General features: G+C 44.6%; 1 protein-coding gene across 1 annotated transcript; it reads left to right on the top strand.

Moving 5' to 3' along the window:
* The first annotated feature begins 6 nt into the window (after nt 1-6).
* Il17rb (interleukin 17 receptor B) lies at nt 7-14,272 on the top strand. The gene is made up of 11 exons (XM_010643035.3): nt 7-69; nt 1,869-1,893; nt 2,891-3,031; nt 4,438-4,565; nt 5,057-5,183; nt 6,676-6,717; nt 8,482-8,624; nt 9,001-9,066; nt 10,032-10,131; nt 11,308-11,400; nt 12,976-14,272. Exons 1-11 carry the CDS (start codon nt 10-12, stop codon nt 13,533-13,535), a joined length of 1,485 nt encoding a protein of 494 aa, XP_010641337.3. The 5' UTR covers nt 7-9; the 3' UTR covers nt 13,536-14,272.
* Nucleotides 14,273-14,411: the final 139 nt, after the last annotated feature.

Raw genomic sequence — 14,411 nt, 5'->3', positions numbered from 1 at the left:
GGTCACGCCATGGCATTCGTGCTGCTGAGCTTGGCCGCGCTCTGCAGGATCGCCTTGCCGGGAGAGCCGGTAAGCCCTGTCCCGGAGTGCGCCCCTCGAGCCCTGACCCTGGCTGCATTCAATCTGCCAGCCCACGCCTAGGCGAAGGGGTCCTGTCTGCATCCCGGGGTCAGCAGATGAGCCTCAGATCTCCATCAGACCATCGTCCCCGCCTGGCCGGGTCAGGCTGCTTGGTTCAGGACGTGGGAATCAGACAGACTTGGTTGCGAAGGTACCCTGGGCTCCGTTTCTCTATTTTTGCGTGTGGGAGATGGAACCCAGGGTTCTCACCCGTGATAGGCACTGAGCTACATCCGCAGCCGCCACGCTGAGCTCTTGTTCAGTCATTTCTGCTCACCTACCCTCCGCATCTCACCGGTAATAAGAAGGGTAGTACCTAGCCCACCCAGGCCTCCTGATGACCACCCGGCCTGCGAAGAGCCTCCCTCTGCGAGATGAGCAGGTGCTCATTAATGCTTGTCCTCTGCCCACCTGCTGGGGTACAGGACTTTTGCTCCACTACCATTTGACGCTTTTGCATTGCTTTCTTTCACGCTGATTCCTGAAGGTAGACTTCCTTTCTTCCCCAGTGCTTTGAATGATTAAAGGAATCTTCTGGATCATTAGAGGAAAAAGCGCATCATCTCCCTGCCTTCTTATCAGAACATATAACATAAAAGCGTGGTGGTTACTTTTTGATGGTTATGGAAAGTCAGGCACCACCCAGCCTGTCCTGATGCCTTCAGCTCCTGGCTCTCTTTTCTGAGACCCTCTTGATTTTTCCCCTAGAGGAAGAAAAGTAGTTGCCTTTGTGGCAGTCACTGTAAGGCCAACGGTTTGAACTCTGTCAAATTTAGAGCTGCTGCTCCTTCCTCAAACTTGTCTCACCCCTTTTGTCCAGAAGTCAGCTCCTACCAGGGCCGCTTGTTTAAAAAATAGTATCTGAGGGTATCCCTTCCAAGCTTACTTCTACAAAGACCATGGCATAACTGATGACTTCACCAAACCCCAACCAACTCAAAGCATCCAAAATCTTACCTTCTCTCTCACAAGGTATTTGGAAATGTGGTGGCTTGGCAAGATCGGATTCCAGAGCTAGTGGGTTTACTACACGGAGTAGCCTGCTGCCTGAAGGTTAAATAATTGACATTCAGTGTCTTGTTTCAAAATCAAAGTACTGAATTTTTCTCTTATGAGAAGACCTGAGCAATTAACTTCAAAGAATTTAGTATTAGTCTTCCTTAGACATGGACAATACAGGTTTACTTTTTTAAAAAGGGGTTTTTAAAAGGAGACGCGATGAAGCCACAGTTGTTCATAGTTTCTAAATAGCTCAGGCAAGCCCTGTGCTAGAAAGAGAGTATGTGAAAGAACCTGGGGAAGATACTGTGGACTACATTCATCGCTTTCCTCTATTACTTTTCTTACATAGCCAATCCTTAATCTGGAGGAACTCAATAACCACTCCAGACTTTCTGAAATCTGGCAGCTAAACACTGAAGTGTGCAGGGACCTCCTGACAGTCCAGTTCATCTCGGGCTTATAGCAGCGAAGGCTGCCCAGAGTGCCCTGGTCTTCAAGTGAGGGGATCGGCTGGCTGGAGATGAGGCATACTGATGGCTAATCTATGGTCCGCTGTAGCCTACAAGGGTACAGATTCGTTTTCCCGAAGCTGTGAAAACAGAACCAACTCATTTTTTCTTTGAAAGTTTGCCATTTGTATATGTACTTAAGGGGAAAACATGGCGATTTATCTAATTTGATCAATTAGATAAAAGACTGTGGCTTTCTAGCTTCAACATGACATTTGGTTTCTTTCTTTCTTGCAGACTATTCAGTGTGGCTCTGAAACTGGTAGGTGCCTTAGGGAGCAAATATTTGGGGCATTACATTGAAAGCACAGCTGGACCACGAAGCCTGAATCCAGCAGTGGGTCATGGGACCAGGCACAAGGAGAACCACTGCTTTAGCTGAGGCGGTTGACATTCTCAAGGCAGAGCTCTGGGGAAATAAGGAGGTGTCTGAAATGGCTTCTTGGCCAGTCCAGGCAGCACGGGCAGGGTGGGACTCACCGTGAGAGGGAAATCAGTGCCTGCCACTGTGCAGAGGGAGACAGAGCTGCGGGAAGGAGTCACACCTGGGTAGAGGGAGCAGATGTTTTAAAGAATAGAGATGGTAGCATTCAAAGAAAGTGGGTTTCTGCCTAGGAAATGTGAATAAGGAGGGTGAGCTGGAGGAGAAATGGGCAGCCACAAAGGCTTAGAGGTGGGAAAGTGGGGTGTTGTGGGCCAAGGCCGAGAACATGCAGTTTAAGACTGCCTCAGTTATAAATGCAACAACACCTGAAATGTGCTGAAACAACCCAGGTCTCAGGTTCCTGTTGGGGGTGCCAACTGTAGGTGACTCTGGTCCCAAGCCCACTCCCAGGGGGCACCACCTGTGACTCACCAGGCTGGCCTTGTTTCGGGACTTAGACCCACTACTTCGTTTCTTCCCTGACAAAGAGCCACGCAGTCCGCTCTGCATGTGGACAGGCAGAGAGCCGCCGGCACTTGGCTCACCTTGCTTTTATTCACCCAAACACAGGCACAAGCAATCACAGTAACTCGACCTCATCTCGGCTGTATTAACTTTCCCCTAATATGCAATCAGCCTTGAGTGCAGCCTTTCTCCTTCGTGCTCATGGAGGGGCCAATTAGGCCTCAATTCTCCTTGGTCCTCCACACTGAAACATTTTGCCTGCCTTAGCAGGAAGATGTGATCTGGGGATGGACAGTGTGGATCAGTTAGAGGGGATGGCCCCAGACTGGCCTGGAAGGGGAGTGTCATGGGAACTCTTGCCTTTTCCCAGGGCCTTCTCCAGAATGGATGGTCCAGCATCCTCTGACCCCAGGAGACTTAAGGGAACTCCGAGTGGAACTTGTTAAAACCAGTGCTACAGCAGAGGACTATTCAGTTTTGATGAACATAAGCTGGGTGCTCCGGGCAGATGGTAAGTTTACATCAATCAAAGGTCTCAAGTGTCTACTGAACCAGAAGTGCTGTACGGCCCAGCAACTGTGCCCTAGGCGTGCCCAACCGAAATCTATACATGCATGCACTGAAAGCCACATACCAGGACATTCACAGCAGCACTTTTCATAATGGCCAAAAGCACCCAAATGCCCAACAGTAGAATGGAATCCAGTACAGGAAAAGGAATGAGCAATCTATAACTACACAGAATATAGATATCAAACATAAGAAGCCAGATTCTGGAGTTCAAAGATTTGTTTGTGTCTAAATGCATTCCTGCACTGGTACATTACAAAAATGACAAAATTAATCTGGTGGTTGGAAGTCGGGCTGATTACTTCGGGGGTGGGAGTGACTGAGGGCTACTCCTGGGGTTTCTGAGTTGTACGGGTTGATGAACGTGCAAATGCAATAAGCCGTACACTGCTGGTCTGTGTACTTCTTTGTATGTGATATATTTCATGGAAAAAGATAAAGGCCAGAGTTGATTCCCTCAATTTAGGAAAAGCACCAGTTTAGGTAAGTTGCTTCTTCCCAAATAGTATCATGAAAGGCCTGGCATTTCCCCCAGATTACACTGCAAGGCAATTTGTGGGTTGTCATGATGAGCTAGTCCTGGAATCCTAATGCCCAGGTCTGTGGTTTCCATCTGCAAAATTCAGTTAAATTTGATCCAGTAAGGAATCCTTGAGTGCCAGGCAGAGAGGTGAGCTGGCTAGTCCATCAGTACCGTGTTCTGAGGGTTGGAGAAGCAGATGCTGACGGCATCAAGGCAAGCCTTGAAGGGAACTGGGCTCCATGTGAGGGGTGCGGCAGCAAGGTCCAGGAGAGGAGTCCTGCGGAGACTCTTGTGAGATGATGCGATAAAGCTTTGGTCCCATCCCTGGCAGAGGGAGCTCTGTTGGCTATTAAAAGGTGTGGGTTAAAGGAGTAAGATTTGGGAGAGGCAGGAACCAGAAGGAAAGGATTTTCCAGGAAGAAGTATTGGCACAGAGAAAGAAGCCGTCAACGCAGGCATGGTTTGGTGATGACACTTTTAGTGGGGGTCCTTGTGGCATTCCCAAAGTAGGCCTGTTACTCTTGAGACCCACGATACTGCAGGTGTGGCATAAGTCACAGGTATTCTGAGAAATTCAGGCTGAGCAGTGAGGAAGATCCTAGGCTTTGGAATTTGAATTCCTACCTGCTGCAGTTGAGCTTTGTAAGCGTGGGCAGAGCTCCTTGAAACTCCCTAACCTCATTCACTTCATTTGCACGCTGGGATGACAGTACCTCCTTTTCAGTGCTGCTGTGAATGTGAACTGAGATGAAGCATGTGAAGTTCATCAGGTCAACCACATAGCAAGGGCTAAGTAAACAGCTCCCTTTTAACTATCTGTGCAGCCAGCATCCGAGTGTTGAAGGCCACCAGGATCTGTGTGACAGGCAAAAGCAACTTCCAGTGGTACAGCTGTGTGAGGTGCAATTACACAGAGGCCTTCCAGTGGCAGACTAGACCCTCTGGTGGCAGAGTAAGTACTATGAGGCATGTGGCAGTCACTGAAGACTGGGTCTTCTGGGGAGCATGGACCACATGCTTCACAAACAGGTTGGTCTGAGCAGCTGTGATACAGAGCCAGATGCCTCATTCACATCCCAGTTCTGGTTACTTCCCTGTTCCATGCTTTGGGCCAATCCGAATCTCTAGGCATCAGTGTTCCCATTGGGAAAGTAAGGGAAGTGGAACTTAATTTTTTAAACTGAGTTTATTGGTACTTTTTAAGTATATGGTACAGTTAGTGGAACTTAATTTTATATCCTAGCTCGGAAATTCTTTTCTGATTCTGTGAGTTGCCCCTGCATATTGTGGAGAGCCCATTTTCCAAGGAGACAATGACTAGAGAACTAAGGTTTAGCAGTAGGACAAGGGATAAAATTACAAAGGAAAAGGGCAACATCCAGTGGAGCTGTTGCCACACTGTGCGGTGTGTTGGGAACTCAGATGCCTCATTTTGCTTTTCAGTGGACATTCTCCTACATAGGCTTTCCTGTGGCCCTGAGCACATGCTATTTCATCGGGGCCCATAATATCCCCAGTGCAAATATGAATGACGACAGCCCTTCTTTGTCTGTGAACTTCACCTCACCAGGTAAACCACCTCTGCTCTGGTTTTTCTCTGTTGTGCTGGGACACCTATATGGGGGTCTATGCTTTGACTCACAAGTCAAGAAACCCTAGACAAGGCTTTGGCCTTGCAAAGTCTGTTTCCTCATCTGTAATGTGGACACAGTAGCAACGGTTCCTTTCAGGGTGGTGAGGGTTAAATCAAGTCAAATGTAGGCAAAGCACATTCTTGCATGTCAGGCACTGTGTGGAACACTTGACATGCAGTTGGCCCTCACCAGCCTGAGGATAGGATAGCCCCATCTTACAAATGAAAAAATAAAAGCTTAAGTCACCTGCCCTGGGTTGTACACATAGGAAAAGGAAAGCTGACATTCAGCTTGTGTGTGTGTGTGTGTGTGTGTGTGTGTGTGTGTGTGTGTGTGTGTTTCTTTTTAACTCAGGGCCTCACACATGCTAGGTAAGTACTTTACCCCTATGCTACATCTCCAATACATCTCTGGTCCTTCTTGATCAATGCCCTTGGACAATCCAGGGTATTTTTGGTGCTACACCACTTACACAGTAATTGCCAGCTTTCTGGATGGAACTAAACCTAATTTTTTCCTTTTGTGTAGTGCTGAGGATTGAACACATGGCCTTATTGCATGCTAGGCAGGCATTCTACCATGGAGCTGCAACCCCAGCTCCAGCTCTTTCATTGTTTTTAAATAGGCTTTTTTTCAGGGTTTTTTTTTTTTTTTTTGGTAATTTTAGATTTACAGAAAGATTGCAAAGATACTATAGCTTTCACCTCGCACCAATTTCTCTGTTACCATCGTACAATATTGGTGTCAAACCTAAAAAATCAACATTTGTTCACTTATGCTAACTCCAGGTTTTATTTGGGTTTTACTTTTTTATTAATAGCTTCTTTTTTGTCCGGTTACATTTAGTCCTTTGTTTCCTTGATCTCATCTGGTAACATTTTCGTAGGCTTTATTTTCCATGACCTTGATAGTCTTGAGTTCAACCAGGCATCTTGTAGAATGACCACAATTCGGATTTGTCTGATACTTATCTCATTATTAGACCTGGGATATGGGATTGGGGAAGAATCCTGCAGGGATGTTGTGCCTTTCTCACTGTACCCTGTCAGGCACGTGAGGTCACTGGTGAGGGTACCTTTGTCCCTAGGTTAGTGTGCTGCCTGCTAGGCTTCCAGGTGGGGAAGCCTCATGTCTGTAAGGGGTGGAACCTATGTATTATCAAACTTCAATTTTAAAGAATGATGGGCTTTTGGGTGTTCTCTTCTTAATCACTGATTCTGTTTTGATAAAGGTAGTACTTAGAAGCTGGTCACATTCCACAGCAGACGATGTTAACAGCAAAATTTTACTATAAATGGTACCGTATTTAGATTTCTAGTTAATTATGTGGGATATGTATGTATATGCGTGCTTCTGTCCTTGTTGACAAGGGAATAGAACAGAAATAACCTTTTTCAAAAGTGTAAAAACTTTTACTCAAATTTCCAGGCTGCCTAGACCACATAATGAAATACAAGAAAAAGTGCTGGGGTACTGGGATTCTTCCCACGAAGCTACATTCCCAGCCCATTTTATTTCTTCTGTTCAGACAGGGTCTTGGGTTTATCCCCAGCCTCTCAGAGCGCTGGGATTATAGGCGTGCACTACCATACCCAGCTCTATCTTTTGATAGATGAACAAACTGAGGCTTCAAGTGAGGATTTATCCAAACTGCTCAGTACCCAGGCAGGGTACTGGGATTCTTCCCACGAAGCTACATTCCCAGCCCATTTTATTTCTTCTGTTCAGACAGGGTCTTGGGTTTATCCCCAGCCTCTCAGAGCGCTGGGATTATAGGCGTGCACTACCATACCCAGCTCTATCTTTTGATAGATGAACAAACTGAGGCTTCAAGTGAGGATTTATCCAAACTGCTCAGTACCCAGGCAGAAGCACCAGGGCTCCAAGTCCCTGGTCGTCACTTTGCTCCTTGCGGCACGTGGCCCCTTCCAGTGAAGGACAGACTAGTAAGTTTATGCAGTGGGGCCACATGAAACCACCCCCCCCCGGCCCCCTAAACTACTTAACATTTCAGCTCAAACTGCACTTGTGGTGGTGCCAATCGGAGGGCTTTCCTGATTGTACGGGAGTTCTCTGAGCCCTTTCACCAGCACCCCTGCCTGTGGTTGTTGGGGCAGTGGGAATCTTTGGATTAGCAAGCGTTCAGGGTGGGTTTTAGTTGAAGTAATGACCTAGAAGCATGTTCTCAACCTGTGCCCTTAAAGAGGATCTCTTCTCCCCTGCTAGACCTAGAATCCTAACCCTACCTTTGACTTGTGAAATAGCCTATTTAAGATAATCACCCCAGTGACCAATTTCCAAAGGGTTTTATGTGCATTTCTGGGCAATATAGTCTTGGGGTGCTAATAACGTGAGTTGTATTTGGGGGGTGAGTCCTGATCTTTTAGGGATTTGGGGACCCTTTATTCTACATACCATTAGATAGCTACATGTGCTATTCTTACTAGAGACTGACTTGGAGGACAGGGCTTCCTCTCCCACCAAGATGGAGCTGTAGGAGTATAGAAGCACTGGGGTATGAGGTCTGAAGGCCTAAAAAACCATCCTAGGATGAACTTATGAAGACACTTCCAAGGCAGGGCCTGAAATGGTCTCCTCTGTGGGGAAGAAACTTTGTGCTATTATATATTATGTTCCTGGAAATTAACCTAGTCCTTATTTGCAAGTCACATCGACAAAACAAAAGACTTTGTTCTGACAAGGTCGACCTATCAGGATATCCTCTGAACTGTGAGGCATTTCCTGCCTTCTTTGCATTCAGTAAAGCTGACAGAATGCTGTCATGGATGAAGCTCCTAGAATCCAGAATATTCTAACGGTTGTAGTCTCGATCCCACATTCACTTCTGCCATAATCTCACACATCTCCTAACCTGTAGCTGCCTTCTCACATTCTGTGAAGGAGAAATTACTGGCCCTAGTCCTTAATTTAGATTACAGGTTAAAAATAAAAGTATTAAAATCTGATCTATCCCCAACCACCCTCAGCTCTGGGAAGCTATTTTTAGCAAAACAGTGATAATGGGGGGAAGAGTCCTAAACTTACTTGGGCAGCAGGTACTTTGAGACTCTGGGAGCAATGCTGGAAAGGGCACTGTGTAGTGGAGTCCCTGGCTCTTGGGTGTATGTCTGAGAACTTGGATTGTTTTTATAAAACCTCTTTGGGGACTTATAAAGGACTTAAATGAAGGAAAAGTTATCATGTTCATCCACATGGTTCTTTCTTACTTCATAGGAAGTCTGTGGGATCCCAACATTACTGCTTGTAAGAAGAATGAGAAGATGGTCGAAGTGAATTTTACAACCAGCCCCCTTGGAAACAGATACATGGTTCTTATCCAACGTGACACTATAATTGGACTTTCTAATGTGCCAGAGGTACTTTTCCACTTCATTCTCTCGTCTTCAACCTCCATCTTCCTTACTTTGTGGCAGGAGAAAGTGGACACTTTAGGGTTCTCAGAATAGGCTCTCTTGAGAGCACACAGTGCCGTGTATCGTCAGAATGTACTGGGCTGGTTTGATTAATTCATCAGATAAGAACAAATTCTTATGCTACCCTAGAGTATATGTCATTATGAATCTAAAACCAACTGAAGTTGGTTTCTAAAATAGACATTTCAGAAGTATGAAATAAATCTTTATTCACAGATAGTCTAGTGAACTGAAAGTCAGTTTGGAAAGTGTGGCTTCTCCATTATGAGCAGTCACTTTTATGATTTGTAATTCTTGATTCCATCTCATTCATTTACAGAACAAATTAAAAAGAATTTCTGTAGTCATTCTGGTGACAGGGGAAAGTGAAGGTGCTATGGTTCAGGTAAGTTTAACAAGATGCTTTGGGGAGGGGAGAGATACTCGAAGATCATTCCACTGTTAAATGCTTTTGGTGAGTGCTTTTATAGATGATTTAGTTCTCTCAAGTTCACTTTTGGCAAAAGTCCTGTCTGCTGTACTCTTCAGGAAGCTGACCTTGCAGTCATGGTACCTTCTGCTTAGATTAGTGGCAAATGACTTTCCAAAGTGCTTTTATTTCCACTTTCTGTCACAGACCCTCAGAGCAATACCGAGGTAGAACCATTTTATTTCCCCAAACCAAGTTTTAATTGCAAAATGAAGTTGCAAAGATCTGAAGTTAAAAGTTGCAGGTTCCAGAGTAATGTATGAAATCTGGAGGGCAACTGCCTGTCCTTCCAGGGTGTCAGCCCCAGGTGGAAACAGAAGTTGGATCAATAGATGCTCTCAGGTCTCCTGCAACTATTGAGTTTACAGTATGGGGGCACAGAGGAACCCAGTGTGACTCAACCATAACAGAGAGTAAGGAGTTCCTGTTTTTTCTTCCTGAACATAAAGGCAGTGTTCAGACAGGCCAAAGGAAGCAGACCTTGGAAATATATTATCCATGCCTCTTCCAGGGAACCACAGACTCCTAGTGCCAGGGACCTGCCTGTCATAAAGCCCTGACTGAAGTTAGTAAGAGCCCCAGAGTTCTGTAACCATGGAGGAAATATTTGCATATATGTTAGGATATAACCCAGCTTTCTAGATAAGGAAACCAGAATGTTAGAAGCACACACAAAGTTGAGGTTCACAATCCTGGAGTCTTGGATGGTATTTCAGTCTTGGATCACTGGGTTGGATTTTTAGGGCTTTGCTCCACAAGTGTAACCAAAGGGAAAATGTCCATGAAAATGCTTAGAGGAGGTTGTGGTAGAAGCAGGAATACTGTTGAGCTTTTGTCTGAAGCACAATGTGAAAATTTCTGAGCCTCTCATTTTTCCTCAGTTGATACCTTATTTCCATTCGTGTGGCAATGACTGCATCCGACGCAAAGGAATTGTCATGCTTTGCCCACAGCCAGGTGTCCCGTTTCCTCCAGATAAAAGTAAGTCCTGTCATTATCACAGGATGATCAAAAAGGTCAGAACATGATGAATCTGTCACTGTCCCCATTCAGTATGTAACAGGGTGTGTCTGAGGGCAGTGTGAGGGTTTCCTGCCTGTGTACACTGAATTAGTGTGCACAGAAAGATGCCAGCGCTATCCCAGAAAGCCCATGATCTAAGAACAAAACATTTACTTATAAAACCACTCCTGATCCTTTATGAAAACAGGATATATACAGACAGGGAAAACTGAACAGTACAAAACAGATGTTGAAAGCACTCCAAGGATCCGCTGAGAAGTCTACAACAGACAGAGTCAGAGGGAACGAATACTCCACTGCATGCTGATCCTCAGCAGCCTGGGCCTACCTGCTACCATACATGTGGTCACATGCCAACACTTGGGTAACAAATCAGGAATACAGGCACGAAAAGACACCCCACTAGTGCATGAGAGTGGCAGGTTCTGGAAAATGTCACCAGATTTAGAGATGCGTCGTTTCTTAAATTATAAAGTAGCCTAGGTCAAAAGATGGAAGGTATTATTCTTGAGAATCTCAGCTAAACAAACTGAAGGAATCTCGGTACCTAACAATCCTAACCACTGTGTAGACCCAGTATCTTTACTGAGTCCTGAGCGTGGTGATGTGCCTGAGCCTGCCTACTCCTTAGGGTTCCCAAGAAGGAAAGGCACATTTCTCACATCGGTCTAGTTAAACTGCTTTTCAAAATGCACCCAGAATGGGGGTGATTCCTCAAAGAACCAAGAATAAGAAGCCAAATGTAAACTCTGGTTCCACAGTGAATGCTTAGGTAAGGAGTCAAAGACCAAAGAGATCTTGGAGGACAACTTGCTGGGTCTTTATCCTGTTGAGAACCAAGTAAGGGACATAGACACCACGGATCATTGCACTCCTTAAAGATCTTCTGACCCTTGTTCTAAAGGGACCTAAAGTTTTATAAAATACAGAGTAAAAGTCTTAATTTTCAAATAGATATGTAAAAAAATTAGACAAAACAAGAGGAAACAATGAAGCAGGAGGACTGTTCCAAGTTTGAGGCCAGCCTGGGCTACACAGCAAGACCCTGTCTCAAAAAATGAAAAGAAAAGAAATAGATAAATATGGTTTTGTTTTACTGAAGGTGAATACGCTTTGTTTTGTTTGTTTGTTTAGATAGAAGCATGCTGGGAGGCTGGCTAGCTCTCCTATTACTTCTACTGGTTACATGGATGCTGGCAGTTGGGATCTATCTAATATGGAGACATGGTAAGGGTTATATCTTAAAGATATCTTAATGAGGAAATCACTTTGTGTGTGTGTGTGTGCGCGCGTGTGTGTGAGCATGTGTGTGAGAATGGAACCCAGGGCCTCATGCATGTCGGGCAAGTGCTTCATCAGAGATACAACTCCAACTCCACATTCTGAGCATTTGGAAAGGAAGAGAGACAATCCCATATTGGCATTTCCCGGGATTAGTGCCTTAACATGCTGCTACAAAGCCTGGTATGGTAACAACTGCATCTCATCTGCTAGCCTAAAGCAGGGTGAGGTCCTGCAGATCTGGGAACTACCTACCATCTGTTTTATTTTTACTAAGCGGGGGGGCTCTACAAGTACGAAACAGATAAAAGATGGCTAACCCATTTCGCCTGTAATACTCTATTAGTTATTTTTTTTAAAAGTAGCTCTAAGACATTAGAACAACATTCACTTAAATTCATATATTCTGAAAGGTCACTGCCAATTCTACAACACTGAGCATCTGGATACAGAAATCAGGGTAACTCACCCGGCATGGTGGTGCACTCCTGAGCCCAGCCTAGGCTACATGTAGTGAGTCAGTGAGACCCTGTCTCAAAAAATAAGAAGGTCTGGGTCTGGGTATGAAGCTCAGGGTGAAGGCCCTGGGTTCAATTCCTAGTGCCTTCCCCAAAGGAATAAAGACAGACAAAAACTGGGGGTACACATAGCTAGTGGCATATCCATTGCAGACTACCTCTCTTCCAAACAGGAAAGGAAATAGAAATGCGCCCTTAGTATTGCATGGGATGATGTAGACACAAGAGTAACTCCATGTTATTTCTAAGCCAAGAAACCCATGTGATCCTTTTGCCTCAGGAACAGTTATATTTAGGGGATGATGTTTGAACTGTACTACAGTAGTTTCAAATATTTTCCTGTTTTATAACATGGTATAAGACAGAATTACAGTTAAGTCTCAGGGCCTTAACTTTATGGAACTGTAAAGAAACTCTACCACCTGCAGGTAGCAGATGGTATAAACAAGCACAGACAGCCAAACTCAAAGGTGAAGCACAGAGGTCAATGTCCTTTAGACAGCACTAAAAGTAAAGTCACAGCTGCCCACCTCAAAGTACATTCAACCTAAAGTTTCTATGGCTTTATTTGAAAGATAAAGTTTGACTGAAAGGACTGATTTCATAACAGGGACTTAGAAAATGTATCTTTTGACTTTTTTTTGTGGTACTGGTGATCCAACTCAGGCCCTCCCACTTGTGAGGCAGGCGGTGGAACCACTAAGCCAAATTCCTGGCAGAAAACATATCTTTTAAACCTTGTTTACTTTTGTTTTTTCTTTTCTTTTTGGCAGGACTGGGGAGTGCACCCAAGATCTCATGTATTTTAGGGCATTGCTTCACCACTGAGCTACACCCCAGCCCATTAAAACCTTTTTTAAGTTTAGGCATCAGTGTGCTTCAGGCGCCATGTCCAAAAGGACTATTGGGGTGATTTTTCCTGATGCTCCTCTGCCATTTTGCAGTAGGAATCATTTTAGAGTGAAACTATATGCAGGTAACAAATGCTTTTCTCACCCCACAGAAAGGATCAAGAAAGCTTCCTTTCCTACCACCACGCTACTGCCCCTCATTAAGGTTCTTGTGGTTTACCCACCTGAAGTATGTTTCCATCACACAGTTTGCTACTTCACTGAATTTCTTCAAAACCACTGCAGAAGTGAGGTCATCCTTGAACAGTGGCAGAAAAAGAAAATAGCTGAGATGGGTCCGGTGCAGTGGCTAACCACCAAGAAGAAAGCAGCAGATAAAGTGATCTTCCTCCTTTCCAATGATGTCAGTACTAAGTGCGATGGTACCTGCGCCCAGAGCGAGGGCAGCCCCAGTGGGAACTCTCATGACCTGTTCCCCCTTGCCTTTAACCTTTTCTGCAGTGATCTAAGTAGCCAGACTCATCTGCACAAATACATAGTGGTCTACTTCAGAGGGGCGGATCCCAAGGATGATTACAGTGCTCTCCGCATCTGCCCCAAGTACTGCCTCATGAAGGAAGCCGCTGCTCTCTGCACTGAACTCCACGTCGTGCAGCACATGTCACCAGGGAAACGGTCACGAGCCTGCCACAGCAGCTGCTACACCTTGTAGCCTACCCAGGAAAAGAGGGAGGATTCAAAGCCTAACAATTCCAGGGGAAAAGCCTTTGTGACAATCCTGAAGTTTACCATATAGAATGCTTCTAGGGACAATCATAACTGAACAGATATGCCTCAGAATACTGATTAAAAATGTTCTCCCATAAAACTGTCATAAACAAGCTGATGTGATGGCGCATGCTGGTAATGTCAGCACTTGGAAGGCTGTGAGGAGGATCACCGTGAGTTCAAGGCCAGCATGGAATACATAGCAAGACCCTGTCTCAAACAAACAAAATAAGTTACAAACATTACTATATATACAGTACTATAATATTACTAAGCAATTAAAACTAAATTTATAATTACAAAGCTAAACCAACTTTATACTTGAAGACAAGAATAGTAACAACTGTAGATGAGTCATTTAGATAATGTAACACCATCTTCCAGCCAGATGTCTAGCCTTAGTCCATGCCTTGCACAGTAAATGAAAAACTAAAAAAGAAGCTGGGTATATAGCCTTCAGCAGAGGCCCTGGATTCATTCCCTTGTACCACAAAAAGGATATGGGTTAGGGAATAGCAATGCTGGACCAACAAGAAGGACCTGTGTGTAACCACTGTATAGTTTTGGTATTTGCATAAGATCTTCCTGCTCCAAATTAGATTCATGTCTTGACTTTTGCACAAGTGACCTTTAAATGAAACCATTTATCTATTAGAAATTACTCAGTTCTCAAATTATTACATAATCATTCATTTATATTAAAAATTCTTAAGTTGAAAGTTGGCTTTCTCAAAATAATGGTTCTTTTTATAAGTTAGTAATACTGGTTTACTTAAATAAAAAACAAACTACCAGAGTGACAGAATGTAGAGATGTCTGA

The sequence above is a fragment of the Fukomys damarensis genome, unplaced genomic scaffold, assembly GCF_012274545.1.
Source record: "Fukomys damarensis isolate Sample0158 unplaced genomic scaffold, DMR_v1.0_HiC HiC_scaffold_28, whole genome shotgun sequence".
NCBI lineage: Eukaryota > Metazoa > Chordata > Mammalia > Rodentia > Bathyergidae > Fukomys > Fukomys damarensis.
This window is presented reverse-complemented; position numbering and strand designations above follow the sequence as displayed.

What these genes read in the sequence shown, in the direction of transcription:
- Il17rb (XM_010643035.3), top strand. Translation starts at nt 10, where the DNA reads ATGGCATTCGTGCTGCTGAGCTTGGCCGCGCTCTGCAGGATCGCCTTG. An exon ending in GTGAAGGTGCTATGGTTCAG is followed by an intron (nt 9,067 to 10,031) that starts GTAAGTTTAACA and finishes ATTTTTCCTCAG; the next exon opens with TTGATACCTTATTTCCATTC. An exon ending in CCCGTTTCCTCCAGATAAAA is followed by an intron (nt 10,132 to 11,307) that starts GTAAGTCCTGTC and finishes TTGTTTGTTTAG; the next exon opens with ATAGAAGCATGCTGGGAGGC.